The 18,817-nt window shown below is 42.3% G+C and overlaps 1 protein-coding gene across 1 annotated transcript in view; it reads right to left on the reverse strand.

Annotated features, from left to right (window-relative positions):
* LOC134284904 (SET domain-containing protein SmydA-8-like) overlaps positions 1 to 18,817 on the reverse strand; it is a 40,983-nt gene that overhangs the window by 2,293 nt on the left and 19,873 nt on the right. The window contains exons 4-5 of the mRNA XM_062844443.1: positions 17,950 to 18,134; positions 9,186 to 9,489 (exon numbers count right to left, since the gene is read on the reverse strand). Of these exons, the coding sequence (XP_062700427.1) occupies positions 9,186 to 9,489; positions 17,950 to 18,134 (489 nt within the window). The remainder of the gene's footprint in view (positions 1 to 9,185; positions 9,490 to 17,949; positions 18,135 to 18,817) is intronic.

Below are 18,817 nucleotides of genomic sequence, written 5' to 3' on the forward strand. Positions count from 1 at the left end.
TAGTCGTTCCAATAACATCCAGTTCCAGTCGATAAATCCCAAATAAATATTTCCAGACGCTTTTTGTGAAATTTATTTAGGAACTCCTGCTGAGATTCTTTCAGACATTCTTGTTGGTATTCTTGTAGCTATTTCCAGGAATTTCTATAAAAAATCTCTCTCTCTCTCTCTCTCTCTCTCTCTCTCTCTCTCTTACAGTACTGTCATGGTAAAATTAGAGCTGGCTAATCAAGGTTTTCGAATTTTACCGCCCCCTACACTGGTGCGCCCTAATAAAATGACCTCATCATTGCGCCTAACTAATAACTATTCCGGGAAAACCCCGTCATGCATTATAATTTACCTTTCTTTTTCCTGTAATTTTCGCGCAAGAGAAATTTTTGCTGAAATTCCTATGAGGTTTGCAAGAATTCCCCTTTAAATTTTTAGAAAATTCTTCAAGATTTCCTCCAGGGACATCGTCATAAATTCTTTATGGGGATTCTTTGAAGATTCGTCTTGTTGTCCATGAAATCGTTTGAAGATTTCTGCAAGATTTTTACAGGAATTCTTCCAGGAATTTTCCTTGGCACTTCTGCAGGAGTTTTCTAAAAAAAAATCTCAAAAGATGAATGTTGAAACTGGTCCACGGGTTTCCACAGAAATTCTTCCGACATTTTTTCTGCGATTTTTAATCTATTCCATAGAAAATTCCTTCAAGGATTTATACATTGAAACATGCTTGTACTCCGTCATGTATTTATTTTAAGCATTTCTGAAGTTACTCCAGGAAGTCCTCCAAATGTTTCTTCAAAAGATTATTTTACAAAGATTGAGAGATTCATTAAAAAATTCCTGTTCGGCCCGAGATTGTGAACCACTGGTTCTGATCTCTTTAGATCACATTCCTCTTCACCATAGCTAATGAGAAGAGCGCATATCTCTACTTTGAATGAGTGTAATCAGTTTCGTACCTTTTAATTCCGCCCTAATTTGGGCGGAATTAAAAGTACGAAACTGATTACACTCATTCGAAGAGGGTATTCTGCTTAGAGGATTCGAAAAAGTCGGTACAAGAGCATATCTCTAGTTTACGAGAGCGATCCCCAAGTCGAGTTATATATCTTTGCATTCAACCCAAGTAAACCAGTTAGTTCCTCTACCTTGCCCACGTCACTCGTGTTTAAAATAAACGGTCCAGTCGTAGTTCAGTGCACAATTCGTGTAGTTGTTTATTACAGACGAAAAGGTCAGTGATCGAAGGCCAAGGTCAATGACCTCAGAAGAACCCAGTCTGGATGGACATTCGATGCTTACAGTCCACTACTAAGTCCGTACCGTTCCAATTTCTCTGGGATTTTCCTTAAAAATAATCAGGATTTTTTCTAGAAACATTTTCAGAAATTATTGATTGAATTACTCCAGAGATTCCTTCAGGAATTACTCCATTTATTTAAGGATTTTTTCGGGAATTTCAGTTGAAATCCTTAAAAAAACTCAAGGGATTTTGCTGGAAGTTCCTCCGGGTCACCTTTCAGGTTTATGCAGACCTTCCTTCAGAGATTTTTTCACAATTTCCTTCAAATTTCATAGGAATTTATCAAGAAAATAATCTATGAATACCTAGAGGATACATATGTGGAATTCGGACGAATGACATTCGAGTTTTGTTTCCAAAGCATCTCACTTTTGGAGAAAAATTAGGTACTTATTGAGTATGTATAATCGATAAAACTAACTTATCAGTCAGCAAGATTTATGTTTCGTAGCGACCAAACCCAAACAGAAATTACCCAATCATCTCTCTTTTACTAAAGGTCCCATTAGACATGACAAATATTTGGCCAAACAAGCCCAACAAACGACCAACACAGCGTGAATCATAGCAACCTTGGATGAATGTCGGGCTTCAATGACAAATATTTGTCATAACGACAAACAGTCTAATGGCACCTTAATGCGAGAACTAAAAAATAAGTTCGAAGATGACCATAGTTCATAGCTATCGCAGTCGCAGTTGACAACCGGTAAACCTCAAGGATGTTGCACCGCATCAGTAATGAAAGAACAATTCATTGATTACGCTTAGGGATCCTACGAGTTTTTTTTTTCACGGAAGTTCTTGGGAAACATAGAACATCTTTGGAAATTAGTTCATTACACAACAATTTTCCATGAACCTGTAGGATGTTGCACAGCATCAATAATATAATGAAAATCCATATATTGACCTTGTAGATCTTAAGGCCTCTACTCGTGGAAGTTCTTGGAGGACTTCGAATATCTTTGGATATTTGTTCTCTTCAGCTCAATGCTCCATGGTCTTGTATGATCTTGCACCGTATAAGTAGTGTAACAACAATCCATTGACTATGCTTGTAGATCTTAAGGCTCTTACTCATGGAAGTTCTTGGAGTACCTAGAAGATGTTTGGCAATTATTTCTCTACAGAACTATGCTCCCTGGACCTGTAGACCGCTACACTATATTAGTAATGTGGCAACACACCATTGATAACGTTTGTAGATCTTAAGGCCTTTACTCGTGGAAGTTCTTGGAGGTCCTAGATCATGTTTGGAAATTATTTCTCTACAGAACCATGCTCCTTGGATCTGTAGGACGCTACACTGTATTAGTAATGTGACTATAAACCATTGATAACGCTTGTAGATATTCAGGTCTTTACTCATGGAAGTTCTTGGAGGACCTAGAATATCTGTGGAAATTATTTCTATACAGAAGAAATGGTTCATGGACCTGTAGAATTTCACAACGTATTAGAAATGTAACAACAATCCATTGATTACGCTTGTAGATCTGAAGGCCTTTACTCGCGGAAGTTCTTGGAGGTCCTAGATCATCTTTGGAAATTATTTCTCTACGGAGCTATGCTCCCTGTACCCGTTGGACGCTACACTGTATCAGTAATGTGACAACAAACCATTGATAACGCTTGTAGATCTTCAGGTCTTTACTCATGAAAGTTCTTGGAGGACCTAGAACATTAATGAAAATTAGTTCCTTACAGAAAAATTGTTCATGGACCTGTAGCATGTTACAACGTATAAGAAATGTAAGAACAATTCATTGAGTACGTTTGTAGATCTTATGGCCGTAACTCGCGGAAGTTCATGGAAGACCTAGCATATCTTCAGAAATGAATACTCTTCAGTGCAATGCTCAATGGACCTCTGGTATGTTACAACGCTTCGGTAATGTAGCAAGAAACCATTGGCTATGTTTGTAGATCTTGTGGCCGTTACTCGCGGAAGTTCATGGAGATCAAAATTGGAGGTCATGTTTGAAAATTTATTATTTACAGAACAATGCTCTGTAGACCTGTAGGATGTTGAACAGTATCAGTGATGTAACAACAATCAATCAATTACGATCGTAGATATTAACGCCTTTACTCGCGAAAGTTCTTGGGTGTCCTGGAACATCTTTCTCTACACCATCTTGTTCCGTGGACCTGTAGGGTGTTGACATTCTCCTTGATCCTTCGTTTCGTCCGTCTAAATAGGCAATCCTTAACACCCCAAAATATCCTCTGCGATCTTCCTTGGAAACAGTAAGCACTCTGCTCCCCATAACCCATCCTTTGTCTCCTTACCCACTAACCCATAGATTCAACCCTTACTACTACCCATCCCCCCAAGGTTGCGACCATTCATTTGCAAAGATTTACATTCATTTGCTATTATCTCAGTTCAGAAGCATGCTATCGAAAAACAATGTATGGATGAATTTAACCTTGTAATTTTATCTGAAAGTTTGCCGAATAACATTGGGGTCGCAAACGTATACCAAAGTCGTGAGCGAGCTGCGAAGGCAACTCTCCACGCGGTGAATGTAAATTACATTCATGCTGTGGAAAGTTGCCTTCACAGCTCGCTCACGACTTTGGTATACGTTTGCGACCCCAATGTTATTCGGCAAACTTTCAGATAAACCTACAAGGTTGAATTCATCCATACATTGTTTTTCGATAGCATGCTTGTGAACTGAGATAATAGCAAATGAATGTAAATCTTTGCAAATAAATGGTCGCAACCTTGCCCCCCGAGTTCATCCAGGAATTACTGGATTATTGATTACTTCAGAAATTACGTAAGATTTTCGACTGGAAGTTTAATGTTTGGGAGATTTTGGCTTTCTCAGTCTAGGGATTCCAAACGATTAAATTGGCATTGCCCTTAATGCCAATTTAATCGTTTGGATTCCCTAGACTGAGAAAGCCAAAATCTCCCAAAAATTCAGAAATTACTTCAGGAAGTTTTATCCTGGAATTCCTTAGAAAAATCAAGAATTTATACAAGGAGTTTCCGAAGGTTACTCGTGGAGTATTTAGGGATTCATTGAGTCAATCCTCTATTGATTTGTTTTTTATTTCTTCAGAGATTCCTTAAAGAATGTGCAATTTCTGGAAGAATTTCGGAAAAATCCCTGCACGAATAATAAAACAAAGTCTGCAGGAATCTGTAAGGACATCCTAGGAGATACTTCTTATGCAGCCGCAGGATCCATTTTCAAAAAAATAAAATAAAGTAGGAATCTCTGCACAAATACAGAAACAACTAAAGGAATTCCTCAAAGAATTCTTTGGAGAAACCGTAGGAAGAATTTCCGAAGCAATGTAGGATTTGTAAAGAAATTCTATAAATTCCATGGAAAAATCTTCGAAGTAATCCCTTGCTGATGGTCCTGAAGCAGTCCCTAAAATTTTGAAGAAGTTCATGGAGATAAATATAATTTCTGAAAGGAATTTCAGTAGAAATCCCAGCAGAAATTTTTGGAAGAACCTCGTAAAGAATTTCTGAATAAATCTTCAGCAGAATCCATGTAGAAATCTTAGAAAGCACTTAGAATGAATGAATGAATTTCTGGAGGAATATCCAAAGAAATCCCAAACACTTTCTTGAAGGACTCCCAAGAGGAATTTCTTAACTTCCTGGAGAAATTACTCGGAAAATCCTTGTTGGAATTGCTGGAAAAAAATGTTGAGGAATTTATAGGAAAAAAAGTATTGAAGAACTCATAAGAAATGAAAAAAATATCTGGAGGAACCCCTGAGGGAATCTCTGTCTGAACTCTTTCTGAACTTCTGCTGGAATCTCAGGGGGAGTTCCTGTCTGGATCACTGAAAGTTTTAATGCAATGATCTCTGGAGGAATTCCAGCAGTATTTTTCCTTAATTTCTCAAGGTTAATTAAATTATTAATCCCTGAAGAAATACCTAGGAAATTTCGTAGGAATTTTGAATGGAACATCTAGAGCAATTCCTGAACATATCTCTAGACTTTCTGAAGAAAATCCTTAACGAATTTCTCGATGAATATTTGAAAGGTTTTGGCAGAAAATACTGAAAAAAATATTAAAGAAGTCCTTGTGAAAAAATCTGAAAAAACCCATTAAAACCTTGAACAGAATTCTATGGGAAAATCAAAGGGGGATATCTGGAGGAACCCTATTAAAAATTATCTGCACAATCTCTGGAAGAATTTTTCAAAATAAATCGCCGGAGGTTTCTGTTAAAAACTTTGGTAGATTTAAGGATTGAATTTCTGGAGTTATTTATGACGGAATCGATGGATTAATTTTGGAAAAGAGATTTCCTTGGACTTGGAATGCTTGGACAAATTTATGGAGGAGTCTTTAAGGCATATGCCTTAAAAAAAACCCAGTATGAATTTCTGGAGGAATCTTTGTATGCATTTCGGCAGGAGTCCGAGAAAAATTTGCGTTACAAATCATTGGAGACATTTCTGGAAGAACCATTGAAGGAATGTATTTGTTTTTATAATATCAATCGAACTCTATATTCACCACACGGAGCCGCCCAAATTTGAGTTCTTCTGACGCAACCCCATAGTTTGGCCCAATAACTTCAAATTTCAGTAAATCGATTAAACTCACACTAGATAGTTTGCCTTTAACTCCAGCAAAAAAAAAATACTCAAGAGTAGGTAAAACCCAAAACATTGGTAGTTTTAGTTCTCCGTGCAATGACATTTCAACACACGAACGCTAGCGTGAATTTTTCCATACACAAAAATGCACGCTAATTCAAATATTACTGCATATGCAAATATTACCCAATTGTTTGGGTAAAACGGCTAAATAATAATAAAACTAACAACCGGGGTAAGAGTGCTAATATTTTCCCCCAAGTTTCAAAACTACATCTACAAAGGAGACACGCACACATGTGAACGTGATTACCACTATTGATCGTGACCATCCCATCTCGATGAACAAGTAGGCCTTTTCATTGTCACAAAATGAAACGAGCAATAGTCAAGCGTCATGACGAAATCTTCCATTATGTTTTGAAATTAAAATTTTCACCTAGTCCCAAAAAATGTAGGCTAGTCGTTGTATTTAATAAATGGAGAGGACATACAGGGGATAGACAAAATGATCGGGATAGGCAAATTTTTTCCCTCTCAAAAAAATTTCAAATAGCTGTTACTTTTCGGAAAGTGCATCAAATATTCTCAAATTTTCACTGTAAGCTGATCAACTATTTGTGCATCAGTGGACAGAATTTGAACCGAATGCAATGAAATTTTGACCATTCATGACTTATATGATGAGCTTTGAAAAACTTTTGACATAACTTAAAATTCTTAACACGGAAGAAAATTATAACGACTAGATTATTTTTTCAATAAAACACCAAATTTTCTTAAATTTCAACATCGTTTCAATCTTCAAGATGCTAATTATAAATTATTTAAATTTTTCTGATCGTATTGAATACAGATATGTTTTGAAATAAAGCAACAACATAGACGACAATTCATTGAAAAAGTAATGCATCCCATTAAAAAATGCATCCCATAAAAATAGACCAATTTCCAAAAAATCATAAAATTAATTAAATCGCTATAACTTCTTCTCTTGTTAATAATTTTAAGTTAAGTTAAACGTTTTTCAGAGCTCATTATGTAAGTCATGAATGAACAAAATTTCATTGCATTCGGTTTATTGAATCCGGAGATATAACAGCTCAAAGCTGGTTATCGGATAATTCTACCTTTTTACTAAAATGCTTATAACTTCGTGCAGAATAGCCCGATCTTTTTCAAATTTTGTCCACTGATACACAACTAGTTGATCATCATACAGTGAACATTTGAGAATATTTGATGCACTCTTCATAAAGTTACAGCTAATTGGATGTTTTTTGAAAAGTGAAAATTTTGCCTGTCCCGATCATTTTGTCTATCCCCTGTATACTCATGATTTGAAGCATTCAAACAATAACAAAAATCATCGGTTTAGTAAAAATACGTGTTATCTCTTTGAACGTTTATTACGGTATGATCGGCTTAAGTCAACTGTCAAAGTCTTTCCTAAGTTATGGCCTACTTAGGATTGGGAGTAGCTTAGTAATTAATGTAGGTACTCAACATTCTACTCTTCTTTATACTACAATCGGTGTGCTAGTAATTACCTCGTTTACAACCATGTCGCGCTTCGTCATGATCGAAAAATGAGCGAATATTGTAAGACTCTTTTGGTCATCGTCTCCCGATTCTATGACAATGAGAGAGGCACTTAGAACTGTAAAAAACACGTGACGACTCGTGTTGACATTGACGCTTTCCAAATCTGTTTCTGATCATGTTGATTGGGATGTTGAATAATTTAGGGATTGTTCCCTTGCATCGAGCGTGCAGATTTTTTACCGTGTGTTGCAAGTGTCTAGGGCCCATATAGCCGAGGCGGTAAACGCACGGGTATTCAGCATGACCATGCTGAGGGTGACGGGTTCGATTCCCGGTCGGTCCAGGATCTTTTCGTAAAGGAAATTTCCTTGATTTCCTTGGGCATAGAGTATCTTCGTGCCTGCCACACGATATACACATGCAAAATGGTCATTGGCAGAGGAAGCTCTCAGTTAATAACTGTGGAAGTGCTCATAGAACACTAAGCTGAGAAGCAGGCTTTGTCCCAGTGAGGACGTTACGCCAAGAAGAGAGAGAGAGTGCAAGTGTCTCGTCTGTTTGTCAGCGGTTGGAGTGACTATATGACTATATGGCACACTGGGTTGGAGGGCTGGATTGTTGGTCGGTTTGTTTGTTGAGTCGAAGGCTGATGTGGATGTTGATTCAATGGCGACGAAGCTTATTAGGCTAGTAATACTGCTATAGAAGAGGTTTCTTCTTGTCTACGGTCGGTGATGGTTGTTTTGATTGGAGTGTACGTACACATGGAACGCTCCGCTAATTATGGCGTATACTAGAATATATTCTCGGGCAACCATTCATCAGTAAGTACATTATAAGCTCAGAACGTGATATGTGCACGATTAAATTTATGCATTTCAATTCTTGTAATTTATTCATGAAATAAATTTGATTCATACGCTTCCTGATGGTTTCCTGTAATTCGTGTGGGAAATGAACGTAATGTTCATTTGTTTCCATGTTTATTCAGTCATTCACGATGCTTCCGGGCATTATTGGCTGTGTTTTCTCACTGGCATTTGGGTGCATAATATCCGCGAAGTGTAGTCTAAACTGGCCCAAATTTGCAGATATCGAGATTGATCAAATCCAAGCTTCTTCTTTTTCTTCTGTATGGCTCTACGAATCCACTGTGATTTGGCCTGCCTCGCTTCAACTTAGTGTCCTTTGAGCACTTCCACAGTTATTAATCGATGGGCTTTCTTTGCCCACCCGGAATCGAAAAAATCTTCCCGATTGGAACGGGAATCAAAGAAACGTTAAGTACGAATTCCTTCAGAAATTTCAGGGAAATTTTTGTAAAAGTTTGGAGAGAATTTTGTGAGAATGCCGAATGCGTGTTGAGAGATGAAAGTATGAAAGTATGCTCAATTGATAGGATTTGTTATTTGACATTTTTTTGACTAAGATGTAATGGAACCTGATTTATATAATCATTTATTTATAAATACCTCCACCATCCATTCAAATCGAAGCTAATTACCAAAAGCTTAAATGATCCTTTACGTGCCAGCTTACCTATTGGCATTAGCTCATTATATAATCAAATCTAGTGAAGTGGTCTCATCACTGCCCCTGATTGGGTTCCTTCCCAGAAGCGAATCATTATCACGTCTGCTGGTCTCGCTACATTTCGTGAATCCAAGCACATCCCAACCTAATAGAGCTCCTCATTCGCATCCATCATGAATTGAAGCCCCGTCCCACCCAACTCAGTCAGTGTGTACTCACCTCCCCGGTAAAGCTGCGTCAGAGCGTACTTCACCTGCAGCACATTGGTATTCCACGGGTGCAGGAGCATCCCATTGTCGTCGCCGTCGCCGTCGCCACCGTTATCGTCCTTTGGGGCTTCCAAATGTGTGACCAGAAAGCGCTCGTACCCATCACGTGGCGATGCCGAACGGCTCAGCGTCATGACGGTTGCCTGGAGATGCTCGTTTCGTCGCACCATATTGATGGCGGGCTCGCGGAAGGAACACTTACGGCTCTGGCAGTGCCACTCCGAGCGGAGATCCAACGGGTCGAAGGGGACAACCTGGTGGGAGGGAGGGATGGAAAAGAGTACAGTGGGGCCTCCTGGAATTCCTCCTGGAATTCCTCCTGGAATTCCTCCTGAAATTCCAACTGAAATTCCTCCTGGAATTCCTCCTGGAATTCCTCCTGGAATTCCTCCTGGAATTCCTCCTGGAATTCCTCCTGGAATTCCTCCTGGAATTCCTCCTGGAATTCCTCCTGGAATTCCTCCTGGAATTCCTCCTGAAATTCCACCTGGAATTCCTCCTGGAATTCCTCCTGGAATTCCTCCTGGAATTCCTCCTGGAATTCCTCCTGGAATTCCTCCTGGAATTCCTCCTGGAATTCCTCCTGGAATTCCTCCTGGAATTCCTCCTGGAATTTCTCCTGGAATTCCTCCTGGAATTTCTCCTGGAATTCCTCCTGGAATTTCTCCTGGAATTCCTCCTGGAATTTCTCCTGGAATTCCTCCTGGAATTTCTCCTGGAATTCCTCCTGGAATTCCTCCTGGAATTCCTCCTGGAATTCCTCCTGGAATTCCTCCTGGAATTCCTCCTGGAATTCCTCCTGGAATTCCTCCTGGAATTCCTCCTGGAATTCCTCCAGGAATTCCTCCTGGAATTCCTCCTGGAATTCCTCCTGGAATTCCTCCTGGAATTCCTCCTGGAATTCCTCCTGGAATTCCTCCTGGAATTCCTCCTGGAATTCCTCCTGGAATTCCTCCTGGAATTCCTCCTGGAATTCCTCCTGGAATTCCTCCTGGATTTCGTCCTGGAATTCGTCCTGGAATTCGTCCTGGAATTCGTCCTGGAATTCGTCCTGGAATTCGTCCTAGAATTCGTCCTGGAATTCGTCCTAGAATTCGTCCTGGAATTCGTCCTAGAATTCGTCCTGGAATTCCTCCTGAAATTACCCTGAAAATCCTCCAGGCATTCCTCCTGGAATTCCTCCTGGAATTCCTCCTGGAATTCCTCCTGGAATTTTTCATGGAATTCCTCCTGGAATTCCTCCTGGAATTCCTCCTGGAATTCCTCCTGAAATTCCTCCTGGAATTCCTTCTGGAATTCCTCCTGGAATTCCTCCTGGAATTCCTTCTGGAATTCCTCCTGGAATTCCTTCTGGAATTCCTCCTGGAATTCCTTCTGGAATTCCTCCTGGAATTCCTTCTGGAATTCCTCCTGGAATTCCTTCTGGAATTCCTCCTGGAATTCCTTCTGGAATTCCTCCTGGAATTCCTTCTGGAATTCCTCCTGGAATTCCTTCTGGAATTCCTCCTGGAATTCCTTCTGGAATTCCTCCTGGAATTCCTTCTGGAATTCCTCCTGGAATTCCTTCTGGAATTCCTCCTGGAATTCCTTCTGGAATTCCTCCTGGAATTCCTTCTGGAATTCCTCCTGGAATTCCTTCTGGAATTCCTCCTGGAATTCCTTCTGGAATTCCTCCTGGAATTCCTTCTGGAATTCCTCCTGGAATTCCTTCTGGAATTCCTCCTGGAATTCCTTCTGGAATTCCTCCTGGAATTCCTTCTGGAATTCCTTCTGGAATTCCTTCTGGAATTCCTCCTGGAATTCCTTCTGGAATTCCGCCTGGAATTCCTTCTGGAATTCCGCCTGGAATTCCTTCTGGAATTCCTCCTGGAATTCCTTCTGGAATTCCTCCTGGAATTCCTTCTGGAATTCCTCCTGGAATTCCTTCTGGAATTCCTCCTGGAATTCCTTCTGGAATTCCTCCTGGAATTCCTTCTGGATTTCCTCCTGGAATTCCTTCTGGAATTCCTCCTGGAATTCCTTCTGGAATTCCTCCTGGAATTCCTTCTGGAATTCCTCCTGGAATTCCTTCTGGAATTTCTCCTGGAATTCTTTCTGGAATTCCTCCTGGAATTCTTTCTGGAATTCCTCCTGGAATTCCTTCTGGAATTCCTCCTGGAATTCCTTCTGGATTCCTCCTGGAATTCCTTCTGGAATTCCTCCTGGAAGTCCTTCTGGATTCCTCCTGGAATTCCTTCTGGATTCCTCCTGGAATTCCTTCTGGAATTCCTCCTGGAATTCCTTCTGGATTCCTCCTGGAATTCCTTCTGGAATTCCTCCTGGAATTCCTTCTGGAATTCCTCCTGGAATTCCTTCTGGAATTCCTCCTGGAATTCCTTCTGGATTTCCTCCTGGAATTCCTTCTGGAATTCCTCCTGGAATTCCTTCTGGAATTTCTCCTGGAATTCCTTCTGGAATTCCTCCTGGAATTCCTTCTGGAATTCCTCCTGGAATTCCTTCTGGAATTCCTCCTGGAATTCCTTCTGGAATTCCTCCTGGAATTCCTTCTGGAATTCCTCCTGGAATTCCTTCTGGAATTCCTCCTGGAATTCCTTCTGGAATTCCTGCTGGAATTCCTTCTGGAATTCCTCCTGGAATTCCTTCTGGAATTCCTCCTGGAATTCCTTCTGGAATTCCTCCTGGAATTCCTTCTGGAATTCCTCCTGGAATTCCTTCTGGAATTCCTCCTGGAATTCCTTCTGGAATTCCTCCTGGAATTCCTTCTGGAATTCCTCCTGGAATTCCTTCTGGAATTCCTCCTGGAATTCCTTCTGGAATTCCTCCTGGAATTCCTTCTGGAATTCCTCCTGGAATTCCTTCTGGCATTCCTCCTGGAATTCCTTCTGGCATTCCTCCTGGAATTCCTTCTGGAATTCCTCCTGGAATTCCTTCTGGCATTCCTCCTGGAATTCCTTCTGGAATTCCTCCTGGAATTCTTTCTGGAATTCCTCCTGGAATTCCTTCTGGAATTCCTCCTGGAATTCCTTCTGGAATTCCTCCTGGAATTCCTTCTGGAATTCCTCCTGGAATTCCTTCTGGAATTCCTCCTGGAATTCCTTCTGGAATTCCTCCTGGAATTCCTTCTGGAATTCCTCCTGGAATTCCTTCTGGAATTCCTCCTGGAATTCCTTCTGGAATTCCTCCTGGAATTCCTTCTGGAATTCCTCCTGGAATTCCTTCTGGAATTCCTCCTGGAATTCCTTCTGGAATTCCTCCTGGAATTCCTTCTGGAATTCCTCCTGGAATTCCTCCTGGAATTCCTTCTGGAATTCCTCCTGGAATTCCTTCTGGAATTCCTCCTGGAATTCCTTCTGGAATTCCTCCTGGAATTCCTTCTGGAATTCCTCCTGGAATTCCTTCTGGAATTCCTCCTGGAATTCCTTCTGGAATTCCTCCTGGAATTCCTTCTGGAATTCCTCCTGGAATTCCTTCTGGAATTCCTCTTGGAATTTCTTCTGGAATTCCTCCTGGAATTCCTTCTGGAATTCCTCCTGGAATTCCTTCTGGAATTCCTCCTGGAATTTCTTCTGGAATTCCTCCTGGAATTCCTTCTGGAATTCCTCCTGGAATTCCTTCTGGAATTCCTTCTGGAATTCCTCCTGGAATTCCTTCTGGAATTCCTCCTGGAATTCCTTCTGGAATTCCTCCTGGAATTCCTTCTGGAATTCCTCCTGGAATTCCTTCTGGAATTCCTCCTGGAATTCCTTCTGGAATTCCTCCTGGAATTCCTTCTGGAATTCCTCCTGGAATTCCTTCTGGAATTCCTCCTGGAATTCCTTCTGGAATTCCTCCTGGAATTCCTTCTGGAATTCCTCCTGGAATCCCTTCTGAAATTCCTCCTGGAATTCCTTCTGAAATTCCTCCTGGAATTCCTTCTGAAGTTCCTCCTGGATTTCCTTCTGGAATTCCTCCTGGAATTCCTTCTGGAATTCCTCCTGGAATTCCTTCTGAAATTCCTCCTGGAATTCCTTCTGGAATTCCTCCTGGAATTCCTTCTGGAATTCCTCCTGGAATTCCTTCTGGAATTCCTCCTGGAATTCCTTCTGGAATTCCTCCTGGAATTCCTTCTGGAATTCCTCCTGGAATTCCTTCTGGAATTCCTCCTGGAATTCCTTCTGGAATTCCTCCTGGAATTCCTTCTGGAATTCCTCCTGGAATTCCTTCTGGAATTCCTCCTGGAATTCCTTCTGGAATTCCTCCTGGAATTCCTTCTGGAATTCCTCCTGGAATTCCTTCTGGAATTCCTCCTGGAATTCCTTCTGGAATTCCTCCTGGAATTCCTTCTGGAATTCCTCCTGGAATTCCTTCTGGAATTCCTCCTGGAATTCCTTCTGGAATTCCTCCTGGAATTCCTTCTGGAATTCCTCCTGGAATTCCTGGAATTCCTCCTGGAATTCCTTCTGGAATTCCTCCTGGAATTCCTTCTGGAATTCCTCCTGCAATTTCTTCTCGAATTCCTCCTGGAATTCCTTCTGGAATTCCTCCTGTAATTCCTTCTGGAATTCCTCCTGGAATTCCTTCTGGAATTCCTCCTGGAATTCCTTCTGGAATTCCTCCTGGAATTCCTTCTGGAATTCCTCCTGGAATTCCTTCTGGAATTCCTCCTGGAATCCCTTCTGAATTTCCTCCTGGAATTCCTTCTGAAATTCCTCCTGGAATTCCTTCTGAAGTTCCTCCTGGAATTCCTTCTGGAATTCCTCCTGGAATTCCTTCTGGAATTCCTCCTGGAATTCCTGGAATTCCTCCTGGAATTCCTTCTGAAATTCCTCCTGAAATTCCTTCTGGAATTCCTCCTGTAGTTCCTCCTGGAATTCCTCCTGTAGTTCCTCCTGGAATTCCTTCTGGAATTCCTCCTGGAATTCCTTCTGGAATTCCTCCTGGAATTCCTCCTGGAATTCCTCCTAGAATTCCTCCTGGAATTCCTCCTGGAATTCCTTCTTGAATTCCTCCTAGAATTCCTCCTGGAATTCCTTCTGGAATTCCTCCTGGAATTCCTTCTGGAATTCCTCCTGGAATTCCTCCTAGAATTCCCCCTGGAATTCCTCCTGAAGTTCATCCTAGAATTCCTTGTAGAGTTTCTCCTGGAATTCCACCTGGAATTAATCTTGGAATTCCTCCTGTAATTCCTCCTGGAATTCCTCCTGTAATTCCTCCTGGAATTCCTCCTGTAGTTCCTCCTGGAATTCCTTCTGGAATTCCTCCTGGAATTCCTTCTGGAATTCCTCCTGGAATTCCTTCTGGAATTCCTCCTGGAATTCCTCCTGGAATTCCTCCTAGAATCCTGGAATTCCTTCTGGAATTCCTCCTGGAATTCCTTCTGGAATTCCTTCTGGAATTCCTGGAATTCCTCCTGGAATTCCTTCTGGAATTCCTCCTGGAATTCCTTCTGGAATTCCTCCTGCAATTTCTTCTCGAATTCCTCCTGGAATTCCTTCTGGAATTCCTCCTGGAATTCCTTCTGGAATTCCTCCTGGAATTCCTTCTGGAATTCCTCCTGGAATTCCTTCTGGAATTCCTCCTGGAATTCCTTCTGGAATTCCTCCTGGAATCCCTTCTGAATTTCCTCCTGGAATTCCTTCTGAAATTCCTCCTGGAATTCCTTCTGAAGTTCCTCCTGGAATTCCTTCTGGAATTCCTCCTGGAATTCCTGGAATTCCTGGAATTCCTCCTGGAATTCCTTCTGAAATTCCTCCTGGAATTCCTTCTGGAATTCCTCCTGGAATTCCTCCTGGAATTCCTCCTAGAATTCCTCCTGGAATTCCTCCTGGAATTCCTCCTGGAATTCCTTCTTGAATTCCTCCTAGAATTCCTCCTGGAATTCCTTCTGGAATTCCTCCTGGAATTCCTTCTGGAATTCCTCCTGGAATTCCTCCTAGAATTCCCCCTGGAATTCCTCCTGAAGTTCATCCTAGAATTCCTTGTAGAGTTCCTCCTGGAATTCCACCTGGAATTAATCTTGGAATTCCTCCTGTAATTCCTCCTGGAATTCCTCCTGTAATTCCTCCTGGAATTCCTCCTGTAATTCCTCCTGGAATTCCTCCTGTAGTTCCTCCTGGAATTCCTTCTGGAATTCCTCCTGGAATTCCTTCTGGAATTCCTCCTGGAATTCCTCCTGGAGTTCCTCCTAGAATTCCTTCTGGAATTCCACCTGGAATTCCACCTGGAATTCCTCCTGGAATTCCTCCTGGAATTCCTCCTGGAATTCCCCTGGAATTCCTCCTGGAATTCCCCTGGAATTCCTCCTGGAATTCCCCTGGAATTCCTCCTGGAATTCCCCTGGAATTCCTCCTGGAATTCCCCTGGAATTCCTCCTGGAATTCCCCTGGAATTCCTCCTGGAATTCCCCTGGAATTCCTCCTGGAATTCCCCTGGAATTCCTCCTGGAATTCCCCTGGAATTCCTCCTGGAATTCCCCTGGAATTCCTCCTGGAATTCCCCTGGAATTCCTCCTGGAATTCCCCTTGAATTCCTCCTGGAATTCCCCTGGATTTCCTCCTGGAATTCCCCTGGATTTCCTCCTGGAATTCCCCTGGAATTCCTCCTGGAATTCCCCTGGAATTCCTCCTGGAATTCCCCTGGAATTCCTCCTGGAATTCCCCTGGAATTCCTCCTGGAATTCCCCTGGAATTCCTCCTGGAATTCCCCTGGAATTCCTCCTGGAATTCCCCTGGAATTCCTCCTGGAATTCCCCTGGAATTCCTCCTGGAATTCCCCTGGAATTCCTCCTGGAATTCCCCTGGAATTCCTCCTGGAATTCCCCTGGAATTCCTCCTGGAATTCCCCTGGAATTCCTCCTGGAATTCCCCTGGAATTCCTCCTGGAATTCCCCTGGAATTCCTCCTGGAATTCCCCTGGAATTCCTCCTGGAATTCCCCTGGAATTCCTCCTGGAATTCCCCTGGAATTCCTCCTGGAATTCCCCTGGAATTCCTCCTGGAATTCCCCTGGAATTCCTCCTGGAATTCCCCTGGAATTCCTCCTGGAATTCCCCTGGAATTCCTCCTGGAATTCCCCTGGAATTCCTCCTGGAATTCCCCTGGAATTCCTCCTGGAATTCCCCTGGAATTCCTCCTGGAATTCCCCTGGAATTCCTCCTGGAATTCCCCTGGAATTCCTCCTGGAATTCCCCTGGAATTCCTCCTGGAATTCCCCTGGAATTCCTCCTGGAATTCCCCTGGAATTCCTCCTGGAATTCCCCTGGAATTCCTCCTGGAATTCCCCTGGAATTCCTCCTGGAATTCCCCTGGAATTCCTCCTGGAATTCCCCTGGAATTCCTCCTGGAATTCCCCTGGAATTCCTCCTGGAATTCCCCTGGAATTCCTCCTGGAATTCCCCTGGAATTCCTCCTGGAATTCCCCTGGAATTCCTCCTGGAATTCCCCTGGAATTCCTCCTGGAATTCCCCTGGAATTCCTCCTGGAATTCCCCTGGAATTCCTCCTGGAATTCCCCTGGAATTCCTCCTGGAATTCCCCTGGAATTCCTCCTGGAATTCCTCCTGGAATTCCTCCTGGAATTCCCCTGGAATTCCTCCTGGAATTCCCCTGGAATTCCTCCTGGAATTCCCCTGGAATTCCTCCTGGAATTCCCCTGGAATTCCTCCTGGAATTCCCCTGGAATTCCTCCTGGAATTCCCCTGGAATTCCTCCTGGAATTCCCCTGGAATTCCTCCTGGAATTCCCCTGGAATTCCTCCTGGAATTCCCCTGGAATTCCTCCTGGAATTCCCCTGGAATTCCTCCTGGAATTCCCCTGGAATTCCTCCTGGAATTCCCCTGGAATTCCTCCTGGAATTCCCCTGGAATTCCTCCTGGAATTCCCCTGGAATTCCTCCTGGAATTCCCCTGGAATTCCTCCTGGAATTCCCCTGGAATTCCTCCTGGAATTCCCCTGGAATTCCTCCTGGAATTCCCCTGGAATTCCTCCTGGAATTCCCCTGGAATTCCTCCTGGAATTCCCCTGGAATTCCTCCTGGAATTCCCCTGGAATTCCTCCTGGAATTCCCCTGGAATTCCTCCTGGAATTCCCCTGGAATTCCTCCTGGAATTCCCCTGGAATTCCTCCTGGAATTCCCCTGGAATTCCTCCTGGAATTCCCCTGGAATTCCTCCTGGAATTCTCCTGGAATTCCTCCTGGAATTCCCCTGGAATTCCTCCTGGAATTCCCCTGGAATTCCTCCTGGAATTCCCCTGGAATTCCTCCTGGAATTCCCTTGGAATTCCTCCTGGAATTTCCCTGGAATTCCCCTGGAATTTTCCTAGAATTCCCCTGGAATTCCTCCTAGAATTCCCCTGGAATTCCCCTGGAATGTGCCTGGGTATTCCTCTAGGAATTCCTCTGGGAATTTCTCTTTGAATTCCTCTGGGAATTTCTCTTTGAATTCTCTTTGATTTTCCTGCAGGAATTTCTCTTTAAATTCATCTGGAAATTCTTTTGAGAATTCTTTTGGGAATTCCTCCAGGAATTCCTCAAGAGTTTTCTCTGGAAATTCCTCAAGAAAATCCTTGAGGAATCCCTATAGTAATTGATCTGAAATCCTCTAAGAACTCCTCCAGCAATTCCTTAAGTTATTCCTCCAAGAATTCTTCTTTGGTCACTCTTGCCCCGTCTCACCCTTCGGTAGCCCGGGGAACCCACCGCTGAATAATTCAGTTCGCATAGCCACACCACACACTTACCTTGGCTTTGTGGCACAGGGGGCAAACAACGGACCCCACGTAGGTGCCCAGCTCGGTCGGATCCCGGCACCGGTCGCAGCCGCATTCAAAGCACTTGGCCTGTTGGATGGCATAGCGACGCTGAATGGTGCCCATCAGTGGCTGGGTGTAGGAAATGCTAATTACGCCGTCCTTCGGAATGTCCACTGTGGAAGAGTAGAAGTAGGTAAACGATATGGTGGGAGGGTGGGAAAGCTTACATATTGGAGGATCGATTCTATGGCGGAATATGCACTGGCCCTATTGGTTACTAACTAATTAACTTGGAGTGTGTATGAGTACTCAATGCGTATGAATCGTATGCATGCTCAATGCAATGTGCAAACTGCGATGTAAGCTTATTATAAATTTGTTCGAAACTGAGTGAGTGAATTGAAATTGTATAAATGTGCACTCGCTGAATTGTTCATCAATGATATTTTACCCTGATTGAGCTTTTAATAGAAACAGAATATTAATAATTGATAACTTTTGGTTCACGTATGCTATCAGAAATTTTGGGAGTTTCATAAGTTGACGTGTTTTGCAGAAATAAAGTTCTCCTGAATCTAAATTTTTAATTTTTTTCTTATATTTTTCGTCTAGTTTTATCTTTCTCATGTATTTTTTTGTTCTCTCCTCTACTGTATACTCTTCTATTTTCTATTTAGTTCTATTTTATTTCTTAAATTTATTGACTTCTATTTTTTGTCCTCAGTTTTTCACTCGCTGTCTTCTGTCTTATACTTTGAATTTCTTATGCTTCTAGTTGTCGTATAGATTCTATCCTATCAACACGCGACCGAGAGGGAGGGGTTATATTTTCAAGTTGGTGTTCATGCAAGGATTA

This window comes from Aedes albopictus, chromosome 1 (genome assembly GCF_035046485.1).
Source record: "Aedes albopictus strain Foshan chromosome 1, AalbF5, whole genome shotgun sequence".
NCBI classification, from domain to species: Eukaryota; Metazoa; Arthropoda; class Insecta; order Diptera; family Culicidae; genus Aedes; species Aedes albopictus.